We start from the raw sequence: 24105 nt of genomic DNA on the forward strand, positions 1-24105 counted from the left end.
TGAAAATAAGAGTGGTAGGGTGAGTGAGGGATGTATCCATAGATTACACCATTGTCAGTGAAACTCACTGACAATTCTTAATAAAAATCCAGAGAATAGAGCTGGGGAGACAACAGGATTGTTATGCAAAAAGACATTCATGCCTGATGCACCAAAGGTCCCAGGTTCAACCTCCATCACCACCATAAGTCAGAGCTGAGCTGTGCCCTAGTAAAATTAATAAGTGAATGAATGAATAAATAAATCCAGGCAGAAAACCCAGACATGCCAGATATTTTTTTGTCTCACCTGGAGTGAATCAACCAGGTATATTGGTGGAAGTGCATCCTAATCAGATAATACAGCTAGTGCAAAGGTCCTGGGGTATGAAGGAGGTCTGTGTTGTTAGAGGATGTCCCATGGGAAGGACAGAAAACATGTCAGAACAGAGCTAAGACAAGGACACAACACCACTGCTAATTAGGCTGAATGACATGAGAACCACAGCAGGGTTCTGAGCAGTGGAGGCATAATCTGATTACAACTTTGGAAGGATCACTCAATTGTCATGTAGAGAACTAATGCATGGACAGTGCAGAACCCATGTCTGGTGCATGAGAAGTGTATGACAAAAAGCAGTCATGATTCTTCCTAATCATAATGACAACCCATGTAGTGGGCAGGAAACACCTTACCCTCCCAGATTCAAAGATTCACAGAGCTTAAAGATAATAGTAGTGACTCCTAGCCTTGGATGTCCATGATCACATGATCTCTGCTTATATCTGGTATCAGAACAGGAGACCTGCTGCCTCTACAGGCAGGTCAACATAAAATGGATTAGCTCATACCACCTGAACCCTGCTTGGAATCAGCCCAAAAATGAATCTGCATTCCGAAAATCCCACCAAGGTCCTGATTCTGCCCATTTCCTTGAGGGCTACAGGGTCATCATTCACCAGCCCAAGGCAGTGTCTTAAAGAAAGTAGAATTTTGGGAGTTGGGCGGTAGCACAGAAGTTAAGTGCAGGTGGCTCAAAGCACAAGGACCAGCATTAAGGATCCCAGTTCAAGCCCCTGACTCCCCACCTGCAGGGGAGTCGCTTCACAGGCGGTGAAGGAGGTTTGCAGGTGTCTTTCTCTCCTCCTCTCTGTCTCCCCCTTCTCTCTCCATTTTTCTCTGTCCTATCCAACAACGAAGACATCAATAACAACAACAATATAAGTACAACAATAAAACAAGGGCAACAAAAAGGAAAAATGAATAAATAAATATTTAAAAACAGAAACTAGAATTTAAAAATAAATAAATAAATAAAGCTCTTGGTTTGTGGATAAGCTGGAATGGTTTCCTTGTGGGCCCTGGAGAGGAACTGCAGGAAGAGGAGGAAGACCCTAGACATTTTTCCTTTCCTTATCAGAGACCTTTGGCAAACATGAGTTCAGTAAAAGAGCAAGATGAACTGAGAAGATAAGATTTCTTAGCCACAGTGAGGAAACTGAAACCCAGTCCAAGCTGGGGTGGGGGTGAGGGGAGCGTTGTCCTGTTGGTAAGAGCAAAGCTTAGAAAGGGTTTGCACTTCATCCCACTCAGGCTGTGCTGCCAGCAGCCTGGACTGAGTCAGCTGCTGGGAAATGTATACCTTGTTGTTTTCTTTCTCCTTGGCTCTCTGGGAACCCTTTGATGGTACCTAGGAGAGGCTGGTGCACAGTGAAGGCATACCAGGCAGCAGAAGACCGACCTCCCACCTCAGCCTCAGGTCCCAGCAGAGAGGGTGGAGCAGCAGAATGGCAAGGGACTTCATGGGTATTAGAGGAGACTCGAACCAAGCTGTGAAGCTAGCCCCTATCAATATGTGCTGTGTGAACCACAACCCAGCTTCACATAGCCTTTTAGAGACGCCACTCCTGCAGATGCATAGGGAGTGGGCAGGCTCCTTGAGCAAAAGGGAAAAACTGGGTGCACTGGCAAAGAATGAGTTCTGAAATACAGCTATGGACACCAGACCTCTGCCTCCGGTGCATCCTAGCCCCAGTCCAACCCCTTAAACCCGCTAAACGTGAAGGTCTAGGCCGTGTGTGTGTGTGTGTGTGTGTGTGTGTGTGTGTGTGTGTGTGTGTGTGTGTGTGTGTGTTTTGGTTTACGCAGAGACAGGGGCCTGAGACCAAGGCACAGGGACTCCACCTCCACTTGGAAACCTCCAGGGCCCTGAGTCGTGCCGGGCACTCCCCACAGCACCCCACCCCATCCCAGCTCCACCGCCTTTGCCGTCACTCACGGCCTCTGCTTGTTGCCTTGCTCGCTCACGTTGTCCGTGCCACAGACACCTGCTCTCGCCCTGCGCTCTGCGCTCACTGCTCCCTGGAATACTGCAGACTCCTGGTGTCACTTGGCCTCAGCCCTGGTGGGGCAAAGCTATTCGCCCATCTCCCCAACCCCAGCACCCACCCACCCGAGATGGCCCGAGTCTGGGACAAAAAACGGTGCAGCTCTTTGCCCCAAGCGGGGTAAGGAGTTGTGGGCGCGTGGTCTGAGATGAGGGCCTCGGGACAAGCGGGATGCAGGGATTATCAACAGTCTCCAGCTGGAGTGGTTGAGAAGGAGCCAAGGAGAATTTAGGTAGGAGGGACACCCCCAGCAAAGAGGGGGCGGGGCGAGGCGGAGCTGTACTCCGAAGGGAAAGATAGAGGTGTCTCCAAGAGACCCCCGCGGGGGCGGGGGTGCTCGCTCCCGGGAGGGGAGGGGCGGGGCGGGGCCGGGCTGGCAGTGGGAGGGCCGGGCCGGGGTGATGCTGCGGTGGAGGCTGCTAGGCACCTAGCCACTGACCGCCCCCTCCCTCTCCCTTCCCCTCCCCCCTCCCCGGCTCTGGGTTGGCAGTGCCGGACTGCTCTGCCCTCACGGCTTTCCCCGCGCTGCGCCGGGTCGGACACCAGGTCTGCTTGCCGCGGCTGAGCGTCCACTCTACTTGTGGAAAAAGCAGCGGAGGGACCGGCGGGGACTGGGGCGCGGGCGGGAGAGCTTCGCGGGAGCCAGAGGAGGTGGCAGTAGGAAGCCAGCCCAGGCGGAGACCGGGAGACGGAAGCTCGGAAGCGCGCACTCCCTCGCCTAGGAATGGGTCCCGGCCTGGCCTGGCCCCTCCCCGGCCTGCCGGGTAGAAGCTGAGTTGAGGTGCCCCGTGGTCCGGCGGAGAGCAAGGGACTGCCAGTGCCCCCCACCCCCGCCCTGGACCTAGCCTTCTGCGCCCCCAGCGCAGCGCCCCCCGCCTGAGCTGCGCTGGGCAGGGAGCGGGGCTGATTGGCGGCCGCCAGCGGCCGGGGGAGGGGGCGTCGCGCGGGGCCATGGCAGGCTCCGAAGAGTCCTAGCCCGATTGAAGCCCCGCCGAGCCCACGCTGTCGCCGCCGCCGCCACCCCTCCGCGCCCGGGCCGCCGCCGCGCCCCCCGCGGGAGATGGACCAGAGGACCCCACTCGGCGCCCTCGGATACCTGCCGCCGCTGCTGCTCCACGCCCTGCTGCTCTTCGTGGCCGACGGTGAGCGCTGGAACTTTGCAGCCGCGGGTGGACCGGGGGTCCTGCGGGGGGTACCAGGGCCAGCCTGCCCTGGTCGCCGCCAAACAGTAGGAGGAAGCTAAGGGGAAGGCTTACCAGCCTCCAGCCATCCCGATGAGCAGCCCAGGCTCGAAGGGGTAGGGGGAGGAGAGCAGCACTGGAGGCGCCCGTGCTGGGTTCATTCGGAATCGGACCCGGGCTTCCGCTGCGGAGAAGGCTTGCGGGACGCTGGTCTTGGCGAGCCCGCGTCTGGCTCTGGTGGCGCGACCCCGCGCAGGGGAGAAGCGGGAGCCTCCGCTACTGCCCCGCCCGAGCCCGGGAGAGCAGCCCGCAGCGGCAGCGCCTCTCCCCAGCGGTCAGGCAGCAGCCCCGAACTTTGCAGGCTCCTCCAGCTGGGGCCCGCTGTGTATCCAGGGGGTGGGGAGCACATGGCCAGAGAACCGGTGGCCGACCGGCTCGCCTCGGGTGGCCTTGGCCCCAACCCACAGCTGGTCACGCCTTTCTCTCTCCCCCTCCTACCCCGCCCCCAGCTACATTTACCGAAGTCCCCAAAGATGTGACAGTACGGGAAGGAGACGACATCGAAATGCCTTGCGCGTTCCGGGCTAGCGGAGCCACCTCTTATTCGCTGGAGATTCAGTGGTGGTACCTCAAGGAGCAGCCCCGGGAGCTGCTGCACGAGCTGGCGCTCAGCGTGCCCGGCGCCCGGAGCAAGGTAACACGCCGCCCACGCGGCGCCCGCATTCACTGGCTCCGACGCGGGCTGCTGGGATCACCCGGGCGTGGAAGGCAGTGGATATGCGAAGCAGAGAGCGCCGCCCGGTGGTGCAACCCATTTCCCACTCTCTCCATTCCCTCAGCATCTCCCACCCCGGTCATTTTTACCACTGATTTATACATTCATTCATTCCCCTCTCCTAAAACCACTCTAGATTCCACACCTTAAAAAAGAAAGAAAGAAAGAAAGAAAGAAAGAAAGAAAGAAAGAAAGAAAGAAAGAAGGGAAGAAAGAAGGAAAGAAAGAGAGAAAGAAAGAAAGAAGGAAAGAAGGAAAGAAAGAAAGATGTGGGCTTCTGTTAGCTGGCTGTATGCCCAGCATCTGATGCTGCTGGGTGGTAAAGGAAGACCACTTGGTCCAAACGGGCTTTCCCTGCCCTCTGCCATACTGAGGTCCCTGGGGCACAGAGCCAAGGAATTAAGCTCCTCTGGGCTAGGTTCCAGCAGCCAGTCAAGCACTGTTTACAGAAAAGCCTTTGGGCAGGTCACTTCCAGCCCCCACAGAGTCAGAGGAATAGCCTTTCTGTAGTTGAAAACCTGAACTCACTGACTGACCTCAGTCTCTTAACTCACAGCCTCACATACACTCAAGCACACACACTCACCCCTCTGCCCAGAGTTCCTGCTCACATGTCCCTCAGGATCCTGTGCGCACACACACACACACACACACACACACACACACATACACATACACACATACACACATACACATACACCAGCCACTTCCAGCCCCCACAGAGTCAGAGGAATAGCCTTTCTATAGTTGAAAACCTGAACTCACTGACTGTCCCTCAGTCTCTTAACTCACAGCCTTGCATACACACAAGCACACACACTCACCCCTCTGCCCAGAGTTCCTGCTCACATGTCCCTCAGGATCCTGTGCACACACACACACACACACACACACACACACACACACCAGCCCTTCCATTCCTCCTTACAGTGGCTTTATAGAGAAACCAATGAGGATAGTCGGTGAGAGAGAGCTGGGCCTTTCTTCCCACCCTTGCAGCATCCCAACCTCTCTTTGGCCGTAGGTGTGGTAGGGCAGCCCTTCCTGGCACCATGCCAGTTCCAGGTCTCCCTTCTCTTGGGGTAAAACTTCTGGAAATCCCCGGGTTCTTCAGGCCCTCAGCACACGTGGGTCTCGAGTCCCAGCCCATCAGCGAATGGACCCATTGCTGGAAGAGAATCTGAGTTCCCTGAGCCTGACGACCAAGAGCCTAATGTTTCTCTCTTTGCATTCTAGGTAACAAATAAGGATGCAACTAAAATCAGCGTAAGTGTGGAGCCCAGTGCGGGCCTCGGGAGACCCCTCCTGGCCGCTCGGTGCCGGCGGCAGCTTCCTCTTTTTTAGAAAGGCTCGGCTGTGGAGGCGGCTTAGGGCCCTACACTGAGCCTGGCCTTGTGGGCTACTTGGTGTGTCCGCACCATCTGTCGCCAGTAGCGGGGTCGGGTTCTCCTTTGTGTAAATCAAAGGCCCCGCGCCTGAAATCTCCTTCCTCCGCTCTACGCTCATCTGTAAAACTCTCCTTCGTTTGGACAGAATGTTCAGGACCCCGAGCTTGGTCCTTTTTCTCCTCTGGGCATTTCTTCCGGCTGCTGGGGGCGTGCTCCTCTGCTCCAGCTTGCGGCGCGCTCCACCCCCTCCAATCCTCCCCACCTCACTCGAGGGACCTCTGCTATCCCTCTTCCTCAGCCTGGGCTGTGGGCAGGGACGCTGGGGGGCGGTAGACTCCACATTGGAAACAGCCTTGCTGTAGACTCTGCAGGGCCCATGGTAGATTTTAGTAACTCAGAGAGGAAAAGCGCCCAAGCTTTTCCCACCTGGAGTATGAAAATATCAAGGCCTTAAAACACCCAGGGCGTCCTCCTTAGGGGTTCAGTTCAGAAATTGGGAGGGGGTGCTTGCTGAGAGCCATCTAGCACTTCCACTCAGCATCTCCACCAAGACAAGGGGGGGGGGGGGGTGCACTAGGGTTGGCCCCCGAGCTCCTGGTGCTGAGCAGAAAGAATTGCTCTTTGCAGAAGCTAGTTGAAAAGCAGCAGAGAATCAGGGTCTCTGGCAAGAGCCTCGGTGGGTGTTGCTAGCTGGAAGGATTAGCTATGGAGGACTGGGAGAGTTGCAAGGGCTGGCCCTGGGGTGGGGATAGGGGGTGAGCAGGTGTATGTATACCTGAGGGCAGGGAAGCTGCCCTTCTCACCACTAAGGAGGTAAGCAGTGCCAGTGAATACAAGGGCCAAACTTAAGGCCAAGCAGTTGCACTCAGTGGTAGCACCTATGGCAAAGAGGTTCACAACCAGAGAGGCCAAGGCTGAGGGTGTTTTCTACACTCTCCAAGCCATGCTCTGAAGGCAGGAAACTTGGGTTTGTGGAGGCAAGGGTCATAACAATAAGTAGTGAGTTACCATGATGGGAAACAGGGACTGCAGTGGGCTGGACCACCCACTGGTCCAGAGTCAGGCCTCATGCCACTGAGGAGATGGAGTGAAAGTGCTCTGGGGGTGCAGTGGCAGGGCCAGACCTGACCCTCTGGGCCTCTGACCCAGCCCCCACTGTCTTGCAGACGGTGCGCGTGCAGGGCAATGACATCTCGCACCGGCTCCGGCTGTCTGCAGTGCGGCAGCAGGACGAGGGCGTGTACGAATGCCGCGTGTCGGACTACAGCGACGACGACACGCAGGAGCACAAGGCTCAGGCGCTGCTGCGTGTGCTCTCGCGCTTTGAACCGCCCAACATGCAGGCGGCAGAGGCCGTGTCCCACATCCAGAGCAGTGGTCCACGACGCCAAGGCCCAGCCAGCTCTGCCAACGCCAACAACAACGTGGGTGCTACTGGCATAATGGGCCGTGCCACCTCAGAACCCAGCCTGGACAACAAGAATTCTGTTCCTGGGAGCCCTCCTGCAATCCGAGGCCCTGGAGTCCCGGAGGCTGTTGCTGCCTCTGCAGTCCACACAGTCACCACCACACCGGCGACTGCCACTTCTTCAGCATCACCACCATCCAGCCAGGGGGTCTTTCTGCTTCAGAGGCATGATTCAGGTAAGGGGTGCATATCTCCCTAAGACAGAATCAGGTGCTCTTAGGTTGCTGCTCTAGGGTCATTTGTGGATCAGCTAGTGTTTCTCAGATAACTTGGTGCCAGGACTCAGTTCTCTTCTCTTAGTTTTCTCTTTACCGGAGACCTCTTGAAATATTCATGTTGTGCTGTATGAGTGTGGGTCTGCTCTACCAGAGGCTCCATTGAATTTAGAGATCTGGACTGGGGGAGGTGGGGAAACTGTGCTCTGAACATAGGCCAGCATCTTAACTCACATAGGGTACCTGCACAAAGCTGAATGGGAAGAGGTGGTTTCACCCCAGCAGTGAAAATCTGGTTGTGGCTTGACTGGGTTGAATGCAAATTGTCCATGCCAAGGTGCTGGACCTGGTTTGTTAAGTAAGTTTGTTAATTATCTATGGAGATGGCCAGGACAGGAGGTTTATGGAGAGCAACAAGAGCCTGTCGCACACATGTCTGCCCCTTCTCCAAAGGCATCCCCTATTCTTTCTGTAAGCACAAAGATGGGATTGAGAGATGGGCTCGACTTCAGAGTTCACTCCCTGTGTCTGATAAGCAAGTCACTTCCTCTCTGAAGCTCCAACTCTCAGTTCTGTTTGTGGCATAGCCCTACAGAGAATGTCTCTCCTGAGAAATTGGGCAGTCCCTGGTGGAGTGGATCATGCTGCCACACCCTCCTCTCAGGGTTCACAGGGTGCAGTTACCTGCTACCAATATCAGAGTTTATCAAGGATACAAATTCCTGGTCCATCCCTCTGAATCTGAGGGGCAAACATTGTAGCCAACAGGGACCATAGGAATCAAGGAAATAGCATTTTTTACAAACATGTGGTAAGGGACAGAATTGGACTTCCAGTGGTGAGTTTTGGTGGTGCACATGAGAAACTTATCTTAATGCTTCAGTGTTTTTTGGTTTTTTTTAAAAAAAGGGAGAAGTAAAGACAAAAATGAATCATGAGCCAGGAGATAGTTGACACAGTAAAGTGTGTACTTTGCCACATAGAAACCCCAAGTCCTAACCCTGACACCCCCTAAGAGTAGTAGAATTGAGTCCTTCTCAGTCTCCTCCCCTCTAGGCAACTGACAATTGGGAGTTAGGGAGGTTATACCTCAGGTTTCCTGCCCAGATTACACTGTGGTGGCTCTGACCAATCATCTGGCAGTTGGCAGTCAGGTACAGGGCACTGTTCAATGACACAGTCCAGAAAAAAGCTTCTGGGTGGCCTGGGTGGTCAGGTGAACTTGGACACTTAAGACTCTCACTCACATTCTCTTTTGATCTACTTCTCTATTTGAGCTAAAGACAATGAAGAAATCAGCCAAGGATCAGTGGAACATACATGCACAAGGTCCTAGAGAGGAGAAAATAATAATAATAAAGCAAGTGTCATGTGAGAGAGACCTTTGAAAGTGAACTTGAACTTGATAGTACCCATAGCCCATAGAAAAATATTAGTGAGGTCAAGCTCATTAACTCATTCCTGCTTGAGTTCCTCTCCTCTGACCTGAGTCTGACCCTCTGCACACATCCAAGGGCTATGTCTAGTGGTAGCTGATTATATTACAGAGTCCTATGTTGACCACAATTGGTTTCACAGAAGCTTATCCCCAAAGCAAGAAACCCATTTGTATATGTAGGCCCTGATAATGCTTTTGTTTCTAAAAAGCCCAAATGTTGCCAGGACAGCTCAGTTTTGAGTTTGAGTGGAGAAGTCTGCTGATAGTCTTATGGATTTTCCCCTTTATATGACTTTTTGTTTTTCTCTTGCAGCCTTTTGGATCCTTTCTTTATCCTTACTTCTTTTCATTGTAACTATGATGTGTCTTGGTGTCTTCAGGTCTGGGTTGATTCTCAGAGTTTGGGACTCTCTGGGCATCTTAGATCTTAATGTCCTTTCTGTTGTTTAGGTTTGGGAAGTTTTCTTCTATTATTTCCTCTAGAATGTTTACTTCCCCTTCCTCTCTTTCTTCCTCTGGTAGGACAATTATATGAGTGTTACTTCTTTTGAGATCATCCCATATGTCTCTGCTGTTGTTTTAAGGGTCTCTCAGTATCTTTTTGAGCTCTTTTACCTCTTTCCTATTTTTCTCTAGCTCATCCTCTGGTTAATTCTGTTTTCTGATTCTGTTAGTCTGCTTTCCCTTCCCTCAGCTTCTTTTTTCAGTTCAGTTATAGTATTAGCTTGTTCTGCTACTTGGCCTTTTAGCTCAGCTATTTCAGCTTTCAGTTCTCTAATTAGCTCGAAGTAGCTAGTATTTTCCTTGTGGGTCTCATCTGTGGTTTCCCTAATTCTGATAGCTCTTTGCCCCATTGCTGTCTTCTGTGATTATTAGGTTTATTACTGCTTGCATACTTTTCTTATCTATGGTTAATTCTGACTGATTTGGAGTTTCTTCTGGTCTCCTGTCCTGATTCATTGTGGTAGCAATTTATTTGCCCTTTATTTAACCATTTTTTTTTTATTGATGTGGTTTTTATTTTTCTGTTCAGTCATTCTTCAGTTGTCATGTTTTGAGTACAAGCTATGCTGTACTAAAGACCCTTATGATAAGTGCTGTCACAAACCTCAGAAATTACAACAATAGCAACTGAAGGAAGGATTGATGCAGTTCAACCAATACCAGTTAGCCAAACAGCACCACCAGTCCAAGAAAAAATAGCAACCAAAACCAAGAGAAAGAGAAAGAGAAAGGAAAAAAGGAGAGCAAGAATAGATAATTATTCAGGTCTACTGTCCACTGTAAATTCTAGGAATAGAAAGAGGAGAAAGGGAAGTAGAAAAGAGAGACACGCACACACAGAGAGCCCACTCCAAGTCAGATTTCTTTCACAAAATAATTCCCAGATAAGTATCAGTGAATTCAGAAAGTAAAAGAAGGAAGAAAAGAAAAAGAAAAAAAGGGGGGGGCAGTGCAAGGAAAGAGTTTTGTTTGTTTGTTTGTTTAAGCTAGGAGGAGAGAAAAAGGAAAGTGGAGGAAAGAGGGGAAAAAGAAACAGATTCCTCTCACAATGGATAGGATACCCAGTCACCTATTAATTGAAAAAACAACAACAGTTAATTTTGATTAACCTGAGGAAGGAGAAGGGAAAAGAGACATGTGTATATAATAAAATAATAATAATAATAATAATAATAGAGTAAAAAACCCTAACAGTCTGCTGCTTGGACTGCTCAGGATTGGCTGCAGGTAGCCTGAGCAAAATCAGCCAATTATAAGTACCCCCCCCAAAAAAAAAAAAAACTCCAGGTACACTTTCCCAGACAGAACTGAGGCTCTGATTGGTCACGTATTTTGTCACTCAAATAGAGCTTCAGCCACCTAAAAAAAAAAAAAAAGGAGAAGGAAAACAAAAAGAAAAAAGGCTTGGAATGACATCCCTGGTGAGCCAGGAATCTTGGTAAAGAAAATCGCTCATCAGGAAGCCTGCTAGGAGTAGCTGCCCAGCCCCTGGGGGCTGTTTCTGAGGTGGGGGGGGAGGGGTCAGTTCAAAAATCAAGCCAAAAAGATTTTTCTTTCTTCATCCTTTTGGCCTCTGTTTGCCAGCCCAAGAGTGGGTTATAGGACTCTTTTTTGTGGTCACCCTGACCACCCCTTGTTCATCCTCCTACAGATGGCCCAATATCCTACCCTATCCAGAGAATCCCAGGTTGTAAATTGCTTCTGTTTAGACCTCACGCCAGCTGTTGTTTCTAAGTCACCATCTTGGCCCCACCCCCAAGACTCCAATCTACAGCTCAGTTTTGATGGTTCTGGGTACTTGTCAGCCCAGAGCAGCATGTCAGTACCCAGGTAGATCAGGGTGTTCATTTCCCTCCACAAAGCACAGCCTTCTACAGGGCTTCTACCAGGACTGATAGGCAGTACCATTTAGGAAACAGTATCTTGGCACCATAAGGTCTTTGTCAAAATTCTTACCAGTTATTGAATACACCAGGAACTATACAGACACATCTCAGAATAGCCCCCACTTTTTCCCTCCAGCAGATATTTGGAAGGTCAGGAAGGTGAGTGTTCAGCTGGAATAGCCTATCTTCCACTCTCCAGTAGGTTAGATGACTCCTAACCCACAGGAACACCAGGTGGCCTTAATCCCAAGGAGGGAATCATACCACCATAAGTGTCCAAGTTCATTCACCCCACCATCCAGGCCACTGAGACCACCCAGAAGCTTTTTTCTGGACTGTGTCATTGAACAGTGCCCTGCACCTGACTACCAACCTCCAGATGACTGGTCAGAGCCATCACAGTGTAATCTGGGCAGGGAACTTGAGGCATAACCTCCCTAACTCCCAATTCTCAGTTGCCTAGAAGGGAAGGGGCTGGGAAGGACTCAATTAAGAAGACTGTTTGGGTACAGGGTGCTGATAGATGACACATTCAAATAAAGTCACCAAGGAGAATCCAGAAAATAGTATTTCTAAAGGTGTGAACAAGGAAGGCCAATCTCCAAGGCTAGCTAAGGCAGAAGCCATTAACACCTCTGAAGTCCCAAAAGGAAGGAGCAATTAGCAGAACTCTAACAGGCTGGCTGAATAGACCTTGTGACCTTGATAGAGGAACACAGCCAACTAACAGTGGCCAATTAAGGACCTCACTGTCTCCTATCAGATCCTCCGCTTGGTCAAGCCCTCTAGAAGACTAGCATAATCATTCAGAGTCAGACTTCAGGGTATCAAAGGGAAGAAGTTGGAGTTACCTCACACCAGGTCCTGGACAAACACAGAGCTAAGTTTGTGATTAAAGAGGTCATTCTAGCTTCTGCCGCATGACACTCCGGTTGTTTCAGATGTTAAGATGACTTAAGAGATGGTTCCACCCATCTCCCCATGTAGTCATCTACCAAGTAATTGCATCTGGATAAAAGCTAGGAGGCCTGGGCAACCCTAATTCTTAACAGACTGCTTCAGTGATGCCAAGAGAGGGGAGTGGGCCAAGGGGAGATGATTTACCCAAATCTTTCTTTAGCTACTGCACAAGTAGATCTGAACATACTTCCTGTGCCCCATATGTGCCCAACACAGCAAAATGCATATTTGCACTAAAAGTTTATGTGCAAACACTCATTCATTTCACGTCTCATTTATCAAGAGACATTTTGATATTTGTGCTTAAAAATAACATAGACTGGATTAAAGCTGCAAAGCTGGCATGGGAGCAGGGCCCTTCTTAACCATGTTCATAAATCTAACTCCTAATTAATCTGAACACTGACCTATTTTTCATGAACACTTTGTTGCCAGCTGTCATTTCTAGACAAGAAAGAGAAATAAACAAAACAGACTATCTTTCCAGACACATACTTCTAACCAGAAAGAGCACCTCAGTGAAGCAAAGTGCAGCCTCAGAAGAATACTGTTTGCAGCTAGGTGTCTTGTACATTGGCAAGAGGTTTCTCTCTTCAGGGATCTTGGGATCAGATGCATGGCATGTGAACCTTTAATTAGCCTTGGGTCTTCGACTTGGAGAAGAGGCAGCCTGGCCCCTATAGAGAGCCAGCTGAATGTGGCAAACTGCTGCCTTGTGCATACATGGAGAAGTAGCTTTCAGTATTTCAATTAATAATGAGAGAAATACAGCCAAGGCCATGGGTATGACAGCTTTACAGAGGCTATTACTGCTGGGAGCCATCAAGAGGGAGCATCCTTGGTTGTTTCCATGGCAACCAGGACCACAGGAGGCAGCAGGCAAGGTGAAGATACTCACTCTCTACCTGCACTCCCAGTGGAGGACAATGCTGGTGAAAATGATGCCAGGGCAACTCAGGGGCATCACCATGCAAGGGGAGAGTCTGTCTCCAACCAGGTTCTCAGCATCAGGTGGCCCCCACCTGATCGCCCCAGATCCTCAAAGACCCCCCCCAAAAAGGAAAAAAACCTCTGCCTTAAATGAATAAGCCTTTCTTCCCTCAAGCTCTGATATGAAATGAGATTTGCAATTAAGGGGAAAATAAATCTGGCAGAAGTTGTCCCAAAGAAGAGAGAGTGAGGCTCTCTGAGTTTCCTGAAAGAGAAAATTAAAAGATTCCATAAAAGAAGTTGCTGATCCTCACAGCTGGCAAAAGATGCCTGCCTCCTCCCAGAGAGCAGCAGGCTGCATGTATAAGCCAGTCACACGCTTGGCATGAGCAGGCACTAGCACAGTGTCCATGGGTCCAGCTCAGGGACCTCAGGATACCCATGTAACTCTAGGACAAAGCTGTCTATGTCAGCAAGAGGATCAAGGGGGGATATCTGTAATCCAGATGGTACAACCAAAAGAGGCTTCCTATAGGCAGTGTGTGATTTCAGTCTTGAGGAATCAGGGGCTGATGTCAATCCTGGGGAAGCTTCTGAAGGTCTCCCTTTTCCATAACCCCTGACCCATGCCTCATGTATTGAGTAAACTACATCAAATGAAGAGACATGTGTCTGCCATTGAGTGGTTAACCATAGTGCAGCTATTGTCTCAGGAGCAGGAAGAGCTCAATATAAAGAATAAAATAGTTGTGCTGTGAATTGTAGTAATAGCACAATGAGAATACTCCAACTGAGCACTGATTACATGTCATGCTCACACCTCACAGTTCCCCACTCGCCCCCTTCGCATAGGTCTCCGTAACTCTTTCATCACATTATCAAACAGTTTCCTTCTTAGAACCCAGACATTCTCCCCAGCTGAAGTGTCAGCTCCCAAGAGAAAACTAGAAGAGAGCTAGCCTTCCAAAATGTCACAGGGAGCCAAACCCATCACGGAGCCTCTCATTAAATACACCAGGCACACATTTTTAAAGCTGTGGATATTAAGGATTCCCCAAGCATCTGTGGGGGTAAAAGAGGTAATGCGATATTGATTAATTCTGTACTATGTGGACCGTGGGAGGGTTTGGCTGTGATCTAAACCCCTGAGCTTTGCAGGAGATGTCAATATGGTGTTCAGAAACCTTTGCACCACAGAAGGTGGGGGGAGAGGTATCTTTTTATTTTGGTATGCATTTAAGACTGTTACTAGGCATCTTGTATCCAAATGTGTATCCAAAGCAGGGAGAAGTTTCATTTCATTTTAAGTAAGGGCTGCAGTAATGTTTAAGATTACAAGCAAGGGGCTAGATGCTGAAGCACCTAGTAGAGTGCACACCTTACAATGCACAAGGATATGGGTTCAAGGCCCTTGCCCCCACCTGCAAGGGAGAAGTTTCACTAGCAATGAAGCAGTGCTGCAGTTGTCTCTCTTTCTCTCTCCCTCTCTATCTCCCCTAGCTTCTCAGTTTCTCCATGTCCTATCAAATAAACAAATATTTTAAAATATTATATTAAAAAATTACAAGCAAATAGGCCCAGCCCCAGTAATTCCAGATCCCTGACTCAGAAGGTGGGCAAGCCTTTTTCCCTGGCTGGGGCTTCTGGGGACATTAACCTGCTAGTCAGTGGCTTTGGCACTTTCTCAGGTAAGGTATTATTTATAGGTATCAAGATGAATTACCCATTTGGCCTCCTCTGGGTTGGGTTTAGCTGCTGTTGAGAAGTGAGTCATTACAGTTCTGTAGCAGCCAGCAGCAGTCAGCTAGATCCTGAGGCCTATACGCTACCAGGGTCCCCTCTTCCATGTTCTTGGGAGATGGTTTTTGAGAGACAAGCCTTGTGGAACCTTGTTCCTGAGCCTGCAATGCCAGATGAGGCTATACCTGGAAATTACAGTATTTTCCCTCCCAGCATTGCCTCTCTGGGCTAAAACACCAAACCTATCAATACTTTGACTCCCTTCTAGATTTTTATGGTCTGAGGGAAGTGCTTAAGCAAAACTGGAGCCAAACTGGGCATTCAATGTTTTCTTCCCCACTCACTCTTGTCTATGAGCTCTGCCTCATCCAACTCAGAGATGACCACCCAGCCTAAGGACTACCTTGGGGTACAGACCATTCATTCATGTTCTCTGAAGCAAGTTGTAAAGGGTACCTCCTCAGTGCACCCAGCTAGATACCAGTGCCCAAAGGTGGGGCTTAGCTCTATGAAGTAGTTGGGCAACCAAGTTAATATCTGACCTCTCAGGGAGACTGAGAGAAGTTTAGGAGGTAGTTGCATATGCCTCATTTTCCCAACCACATTGCCCTTCCTCCAGATGCTTCAGATGCCCCTAACTGTCTGGCTAGCTGACACATGGCTGATCCAAAGTTAGCATGTCACCAAATCCTCCCTATTCCTGGGTCACCCAAAAAGCACGTGTCAAATACTCCCCTTCTCATTTTCACATGTGTCCAGCTACTTGGATTCAAATCGTGACACATTGTTTTCTGCCCTCCTGTGTGAGTTTTCTCATCTCTTTTTACTTGGATGTCAATGTACCCATGTCAGAAGGAAAATGGCAGGGTCCAAGGACAGTCTGTGGGAAATTTGAGCTTAGCACAGGGCCTAGAATCCAGAAAAATATTGAGTTGACATCAGCTCTTGTTATCAGTATCATATTCGAGAAAGGCATTAATTGTTCACCACAATTTCCAAAAGCCCAGTGTCTGGACAGAGTACTCTGTCCTGAGACATCACTCTGAGAAATCTCTCCCATTTTTTAGGTAAAGGTGACAGAAGGAAACTGATGGAGCTTCAGAACAGAGAGTGCCATCAAATTATAAATGGCTCTGTGGTTGCTATTTTTGTCCTTTCTGTCATGGTGCCATCTTGGGAGGGAGGGGTTGGGGCTGGTATGTGGTTGAGGCTATGTTCCATAAGTCAGGAGCACAGTGATCAAGGGCAGGTTCCACCAGTAAATCAAACCACCCATCTGTGTAGCTGGCTGTGTGCTGGGAGGGCAACACCATAGCCAAGCTGTTCTATGGGGAGACTTTCATGAGGGAAGGAGGTAAGGTGAGTCTTTTGACCAGCAAGGAAGCTGAGTTCTCAGGAGAGACTGGGTTTCTTTTTTTTTTTTTTAATCAGTGATTTAATAATGATTGACAAGAGTTTGGGATAAGAGGGGTATAATCCCCTACAGTTCCTACCACCAGAGTTCTGTATAGTATCCCCTCCACTGGAAACTTTCCTATTCTTTATCCCTCAGGAAGTATAGACCACAGATCTTTATGGGATGCAGAAGGTGGGAGGTCTGGCTTCTGTAATTGCTCCTCCACTGGACATAGGCATTGACAAGTTGATCCATACCCCCAGCCTGTTTCTGTCTTTCCCAACTGGGTAGGGCTCTGGGGATATGGGATTCCAGGACACACTGATGAAGTTTTCTACCCAGGGAAAACAGGTTGGCATTATGGTAGCATCTGTAACTTGGTGGCTAAAAATCACTAAGATATAAAGCAGTACAAATTGCTTAATATCAGGAACCTAAAGGTAAGACTATAGCAGGTAAGATTTGGGGTTTTCATGTTGGAAGAAGCTAGGAAGTCTATTTTAGGGATATTCCAAAGGGCCTATGATTTTACTAATTTTGTCTGAGCTAACATGCAGGTGGGCTGGGGAAATGGGATTAGAGTTGGGAATATATTAGAAAGCTGGATCGGGGCAGAGAGTAGCTCCCAAATATGGGAAAAGTATATAAATATCTTTAACTATAAACCCATATATCTGACCTAGGGCCCATGTCTATTCATATTTAGCACAAGAGCCTGTGTAATCTCTGCATCCCTATCAATCTGAGGCCACATTCCATGATCATAACTAGGAACATTCTAGGCTACAGTCATTTCAGGAACAGTCTTCCTCAAGTGACAGAGTATGTTGACCCAGCCCCTCCCTTTATAGAGTGGAGCAATTTCTACCACTGTTATATATATATATCCCATAAGAGGATTTATTGTGTTATTCCTGATGGAGATGACCAGTGATAGTATAGAGAGGGATCTGTTAGAGGTCTAGGCCATTATATCTATCTGAGAATCTCTAACTAGGGTCCCAGATGATGGTAGTGACCAAAGGGCCATCATTAAAGTGTACTAGTCTCTTGCTTTTGTATTTCTTACTTTATCTGACAGTGTTAGACTTAGAGTGATTAAGGGAAGTGAAATAGGAACTAGGTGAGGAGGCATATAGGTCTTACTAGAAAATATTAAGTACTTTATAGTGTCTTTTTGAATCTTTGTACTTGCTTACTACCTTTATTGAGTCACTGAAGACTATTTTGCACTTTTACTTTCAGATATATATTTTCCCTTAACTTATAGATACATGTGCCCTATCTAATGGGCCCTGGTCTATATCTAGCTTCTGTAATTTTGTTAGGTGCGCCACCTGAAGTGGAGCTAAGGATTACTATGAGCTAGGAAAGGTCTTACCAGAGTATTGAAGCTGGAGGGTTAATATCCCACTCCTAGTGTCTCTGGACACTGTCTGAAGTGAAACGTGTTGAGGTGGCACTGGTTGCATTGATTTGGTTGAGATTAGCAGATGCAGTATCAAATGAGACTGGGTTTCTGTATTAGCAGCACCAGCCAAGTGCATCTCCAGGGAGAAAGTAGCAGAAGGATTAAGCCCGCTAAGGGACTTCAGGACAAGTCTAAACTGGAGAGATGGGGCTTGGAATCCTTCTCTCTGGGGACTTTTACCAGCTGAATTGCAGTTTCTTCTGCAGGGAAGACCCGGTGCCCACAGGAATGTGCCTGTGAAGTGATAGAGTTTGGGAGGTTATAGCTTAGGTGTATACTGGCTCTCCTGCATTATGCTTTTTGTGTTCACACCCCCACAAAATGCCTCCTGGCCTTCACTGTGCCTGGTGATAGCACCCAGGACCAGTTGTGGGTGAAGGTAGGAGGAAAGTAAGGTTGCATGCAGAACCAGGAGGCAAGGACCCCTCTTGCTCAGTCAGTCATACCCTCAGCATCTCAGATCAGCCTGCCTCCCACGGATTGTGAAGATCCCACTACAGGCTCACAGATAGAAGTTTTACTGCCTTTCAAAATAATAATAATGATGGTATTTTCATTGATTTTTTTTAAAGAAAAATGTATGGCCCTAGTATTGGTTCATAGTATTATAATACACTGCCTTTAATGAATGTGTCCAAGAAAGAGCCCTTCTCTCTGCTGGCACCCATCTGTCCCCTGCCCATTAGCTCTCCTAGGAAGAAAAGGCTTAGTTTTCTTTAAGCCAGTAAATCTCAGTTTCAATGTCAGGTCTCTTTATAGTGACTTACTGCGATTGATTCTCATACAAATGTCATTTGGCCCCAAAGAAGGTTCTTTAATAAACCTGGAGGAGGGGGAGCTGACATCATGCCGCAGCTTAGTCTGAGTTAGAGTGATGAGTTCCTGGCAAACTATCTGCTGACCAGGACACAGAAGCTACGCAGAGCATCCAACAGACCCAGTCCTGACTCACAGTTGGGATCATGGTCTAGCCACGGTGGCCAAACTGAGAAAGAAGAACCCTGAAAATGGACTCACAGAAAGAAAAGGAAGGTTTTCTGATACCACTGTCAGAAGGGTCTCAAACATCCTAAATGCCCACATGATGTCTCAGGACCCTTAGCATTTTCTTCTCTATCTTGGCCACCTCATTCAGAATGATGCCTTCTACTTCCTTAGGTCCATATCCCACTTCCCTACATTCAGTTTATTCATATATATATATTCCAGAAATGTACATGGAGCATCTTTTACCTTCAGGAACTATGCAGGCACTGATGGACATCATTAATAAGACGTTGATCAAATAGTCTCAAAGCAAGTAAAAATTTGTAGCCATGTGTAACACTCTAAGTTAAGACTGGGGAAGGAGTAACTGAATCAGAAAAAGGTCCCTGATAAAGTACCATTTGAGTCATAGTCTAGAAGTCCATTAAGAATTGAATTGGGTGGTCCAGGAGGCACAGTGGATAAAGCACTGACTCTCAAACATGAAGTCCTGAGTTCAATCCCTGACAGCACATGTACCAGAGTGATATCTGGATCTTTCTCTCTTCTTAACTTTCTCATAAATAAATAAAATACTTTTAAAAGAGAAAATATATTTAAAAAAATAATTTAGTGGGGGGGGGAAGCAATAGTGCTCCAGGTTAAGTGCACATGGTGAAAAGCGCAAGGAACCAGCGCAAGGATCCAGGTTCTAGCCGTCAGATCACCACCTGCAGCGGGGTTGATTCATAAGCAGTGAAGCAGGTCTGCAGGTGTCTATCTTTGTCTCCCTTTCTCTGTTTTCCCCTCCTCTCTCGATTTCTCTCTGCCCTACCCAACAACAACAATAACAGTAATATCAGCAATGGGAAAAGATGGCCTCCAGCAGCAGTGGATTCATAATGCAGGCACCAAGCCCTAGCGATAAACCTGGAAGCAAAAAAAAAAAAAAAAAAAAAGGATTGAATCAGTAAAGAAAGAGTGTGTGGCCTGCCAGAAATAGAGGAGAGCACGTACACAGGTCTTGTAGCAACAGGGAGTGGAGGAACACAACAGTCCTATAACTGAGTCAGAGGTAATGAAAATGGAGGAAATTAAGTGGAGAGATGTTTGAGTATCTAATTCCCATACGGTGATATAATGGGAATGGCAGCATTGGCTTTCCCCTAAAAGCAGTGGCATAAGGAATAAGTGGGTATCGTGTCAGGGCATTGTGGAAATGACAGTATGCAATGTGGAGCTTGGAGAAACAGGAGCAGAGTCTGTGGGGAAACCACATTAGATGCTACCATTCAACCATGAAATGATTAGATTTGGACCAAGCAGATGGATGGATGTGTAGTAAGTGGACAAAGGACTGAGAAGCAGGTCCAAGCCCCAGCAGAAACCCTGAAGGAAGGAAGGAAGGAAAGAAGGGAGGGAGGAAAGAGCGGGAGAGAAGGAGGGAAAGAAAGAAAATAAACTATACATTAGGTGAAAAAAAAAAAGACACAAAAGATGGGAGCAGGGGCCAGATAGTGGGTGCACCTGGTTGGTGCTCATATTACAGTGCAGAAGGACCCAGATTTGAGTCCTCAGTCCCCACCTGCAAGGGGAAAGCTTCACACATGATGAATCAAGCCTGCAGGTGTCTCTCTGTCTTTCTCCCTATCACTCCCTTTCCTCTCAATTTATAACTGTCTCTATCAAATAAATAAAGATAATAAAAAAGTTTAAGAAATAAAAAAAGGGGAGTCGGGCTGTAGTGCAGCAGGTTAAAGCGCAGGTGGCGCAAAGCACAAGGACCAGCATAAGGATCCCGGTTCGAACCCCGGCTCCCCACCTGCAGGGGAATCGCTTCACAGGCAGTGAAGCAGGTCTGCAGGTGTCTATCTTTCTCTCCTCCTCTGTCTTCCCCTCCTCTCTCCATTTCTCTCTGTCCTATCCAACAACGACAACAACAATAATAACTACAACAATAAAACAACAAGGGCAACAAAAGGGAATAAATAAATAAAATAAATATTTTTTTAAAAAAGAAATAAAAAAAGATGAGAGCAAAAGGGATGCAGACTGAATCTCACAGCATGAATGGGATTGGGACTGCAGGTATACTTAAAAATAGAGTCCTCCAGATATGAACATACAGGTTTTATCTACATCTTCTCAGATGGAGGCCACAGGGAGAAAAGACTCACTCATATAGTGCCATAGCACAGATTGGTTAGACCCAGTATTCCATGCCAGACCATATTTCTGCATAAAGTCCCAGACCAGAGAGAGGACCAGAGAGCTAGTAGACATTGTTAGTCCCAGCCTGTCTCTAGCTTTCTACCCCCTCAAACTTCAGGTAGAAGAGCCATCGGAATGAGGAACAGAAACAGGGAGCTCCCATCTGCTAGACACTGGCCACACTGATGAAGGCAGCTTGTTCAAGATTTGATGACTGTTGTCCATGTGAAAGTCAATGTAGATACATTTTTTCAAGCATTTAAAAACTCAGATATCAAGGGGTGGGCAAATGAATAGCTGTATTTGCATTAAAGCCTAATGTAATAAAAAGAATACACAAGGCAATAATTCATAATACATTCTATTCTACAGAGTCATATTTTAATGTGTGACATATCCTGGGCAGCTCCTCTGTGCTAATTTTATTTAATGAGCACATGTTACAGAATTTTCAGAGCACTATCCCTGGGCAATTAAAATGTGTTAACCTTTTCAGTTAAATTGTGCTTCTAAAGAATGGTCCTCAGCATGAAACAGAAATATCCAAGGCAGGCTGCAGAGGAGAGGACTGTTGTAGTGCACTGGCTGCACTAGCCTCCTCCTTCTTTCGGTCTTTCAGTCTGTCCAGTTGCCTTTTCTCTGCCAGCTCTTCCAGCTGAGACCAAGACACCTTCACTGAGCAGCCTCTGCTGAGCAAGCTTTCATTGAGTCTTCACTGTTTGCCTAACCTGGAAAGCCTGGGACTCAATCCATGTCACAGGACACAAAAGTAATGGAGGAGATTAGTGAAGATTCAACAGGACTAGGATGTACCATGGAAGCACAGATTTACACATTTGAACCCTGACTGGTACCCCATTTCCTCTCTGTAAAGGGTGTACTCCTGCCCACCATCCATGCATTTTTTTTTGTTTGTTTAATTTCTTTCTGTGATAGAGACAGAGATAGAGGGGGCAGAGAAGGAGAAAGTAAGAGAGACACCTGAAATACTGCTCTGCCACTCATGAAGTTTTCTCCCTACATATGGACTCTTAAACCAAGATCCTTGCACATGATGACATGTATACTCTACTGAGTGAGCCACCTGCAGGCCCCTTTTATTCATGCATTTTAGACCTGCTAGAGACCCTTTGGTTAGTTGTTCCTCAGTATCCTAGGTTCTTCAGCCTGCCCCCAAATGTGCCCTCAGCTTTACCCAGAAGTGTTCTATTTCTAGTTGAGATGATATAGTTCAATGAAACAGTTAAATTGAAAACGGAGGGTCTACTGCTTTAAAAGAAACTGATAAGGGACTGGGTGGTCACACATCTGGTTGAGCACACATAAACCCCTGGTCCCCACCTGCAGGGGGAATGCTTTGCAAGTGGTGAAGCAATGTTGCAGGTATCTCTTTGTCTCTCCCTATCACCCCATTCCCTCTCGATTTCTAGCTGTCTCTATCCAATAAATAAAAATAAATATAATAAAATAAATTTTAAAAGGAAATGTATAAAAATATAAAAGAAATCAATGATAGTCCAAATACACAAATATATGCTTGTACATATATATTTGTGTATACATGTATATTTGTGTACACACATATGCATATATAAATATACAAGTAATTTAAAAATGTAGATAACATAAGATGGCCTGGCAGTAGCACACAGGGCTAAACGCACATAGTGTGAAGCACAAAGACCAGTGCAAGGATCCTGGTCCAAGTCCTGGGCTCCCCACCTACAGGGGGTTTGCTTCAAGAGCAGAGAACCAGATCTGTAGGTGCCTGTCTTTCTTTCTCCCTCTCTATCTTCCACTCTTCTCTCAGTTTCTCTCTATCCTATCCACAAACAACAATGACAGCAAAGGAAAAAGATGTCCACTAGGGGCAGTGGATTTGTGGTGCAGACAACCAAGCCTCAGAGATAACCCTGGAGGCAAAGACAAAAAAAAAACCAACTAGATAACATATTATGTACCATTTTGTAAGGAGAGAATTTAAGTGGCTTACAAGGTTAAATGACATAGTAGAATAAAAAATAGTTTACTTAGGAACACATATCTTCTCTTAAATTTTTGTTCTCAGGGGGCCAGGTGGTGGCGCACCTGGTTAAGTGCTCACATCACAGGGTATAAGGACCCAGGTTCAAGCCCCTGGTCCCCACCTTCAGGGGGAAAACTTCAAGAGTGGTGAAGCAGGGCTGTGGGTGTGTCTCTGTCTCTCTCCTCTATCTCCCCTTCCCTCTCAATGTCTCTCTGTCTCTATCCAATAATAAATAAATAAATAATTTTTTAAAATTTTTGTTCTCTTTCCCAATGGCCAAGTGTGTTATTTATCAACATATCAGAAAATAATCATTAAGAAAGAATAGAAAAGATAACCAAGACAAGCACTGCTAACACTTTATGTCATAGTATAGCAGATGCAAGGCCTTATCCATCCAGATGAATATGGCCCCCTTTGTTAAATAACAAAAATACAACCGAGTTAATTTTAAAGATCTAATTGACTTTACTGAGCAATTCATGAACCAAGCAGCAACCCATCTAATGAGGAGAAAAGCTCTGCCAGAATAAAAGCATATTAATGAAGAAAATGAAATACAGTAGCTATAACTCTTGGTTTATGAAGAGTGAGACAAAGAGCTGTGTGCACAGTCACGAGTCCTTGGAAGGAAGGTAAGGTCACTGCAAGGCCAGGCCTCTGGCCCCTGCCGGCATTTGAGATACTGAACAGAGAGCATCTGGCCAATGGCTAGGGTATTGTAGCTGCATAGACCAGCTGGGGATCTAAGAAAGGCTTCCATTCATTCCTTCAGCAGATATTTTGTGTGCATTTCAGGGTACAGGCAGAGTGTTAGGGGTGCAAGTCTTCCCAGCCTGACCCTCTGGCAGAGGCAGAAGGCAAACACATTCATGGCTGCCAAACACAGCCCAGAGGTGCTTCCTTCAGAGCCTGTAAGGACAAAATGTCAGGGAGGGTGCTGTGTCCCAGGGATGCTGTGAGGGGAGGAGATGGATGGGTGAAAAGGAAGGCTGCAAGACAGCAGGATGGATGAGACTGTGGAGAGGGAAGTGAAGATGAAAGGTAGAATGGGAGTATCCCGGTGAGGGGTAGGTCTCCAACTAAAGATGAAGCAAATGGACATGATGGGGGTGGGTGGATGAGTGGGTGGGACAGATATTTTTATCTTTGACTTCAGCATCTGCCAGCTAAGGTCACTAGCT

The 24105-nt window shown here is 47.6% G+C and overlaps 1 protein-coding gene across 3 annotated transcripts in view; it reads left to right on the forward strand.

The window, feature by feature from the left end:
- Positions 1-2257: 2257 nt before the first annotated feature.
- The window catches only part of VSTM2B (V-set and transmembrane domain containing 2B), a 36372-nt gene continuing 14524 nt past the window's right edge, over positions 2258-24105 (forward strand). Inside the window, exons 1-5 of one of the 3 annotated variants that reach the window (XM_060185635.1) lie at positions 2258-2598; positions 2913-3508; positions 4057-4241; positions 5559-5588; positions 6877-7354. In XM_060185635.1, the coding sequence (XP_060041618.1) occupies positions 3427-3508; positions 4057-4241; positions 5559-5588; positions 6877-7354 (775 nt within the window). In that variant the 5' untranslated portion in view covers positions 2258-2598; positions 2913-3426. The remainder of the gene's footprint in view (positions 2599-2912; positions 3509-4056; positions 4242-5558; positions 5589-6876; positions 7355-24105) is intronic. The other 2 variants (XM_060185637.1, XM_007539446.3) reach the window with 2 other exon arrangements.

The sequence above is a fragment of the Erinaceus europaeus genome, chromosome 2 (genome assembly GCF_950295315.1).
Source record: "Erinaceus europaeus chromosome 2, mEriEur2.1, whole genome shotgun sequence".
NCBI lineage: Eukaryota > Metazoa > Chordata > Mammalia > Eulipotyphla > Erinaceidae > Erinaceus > Erinaceus europaeus.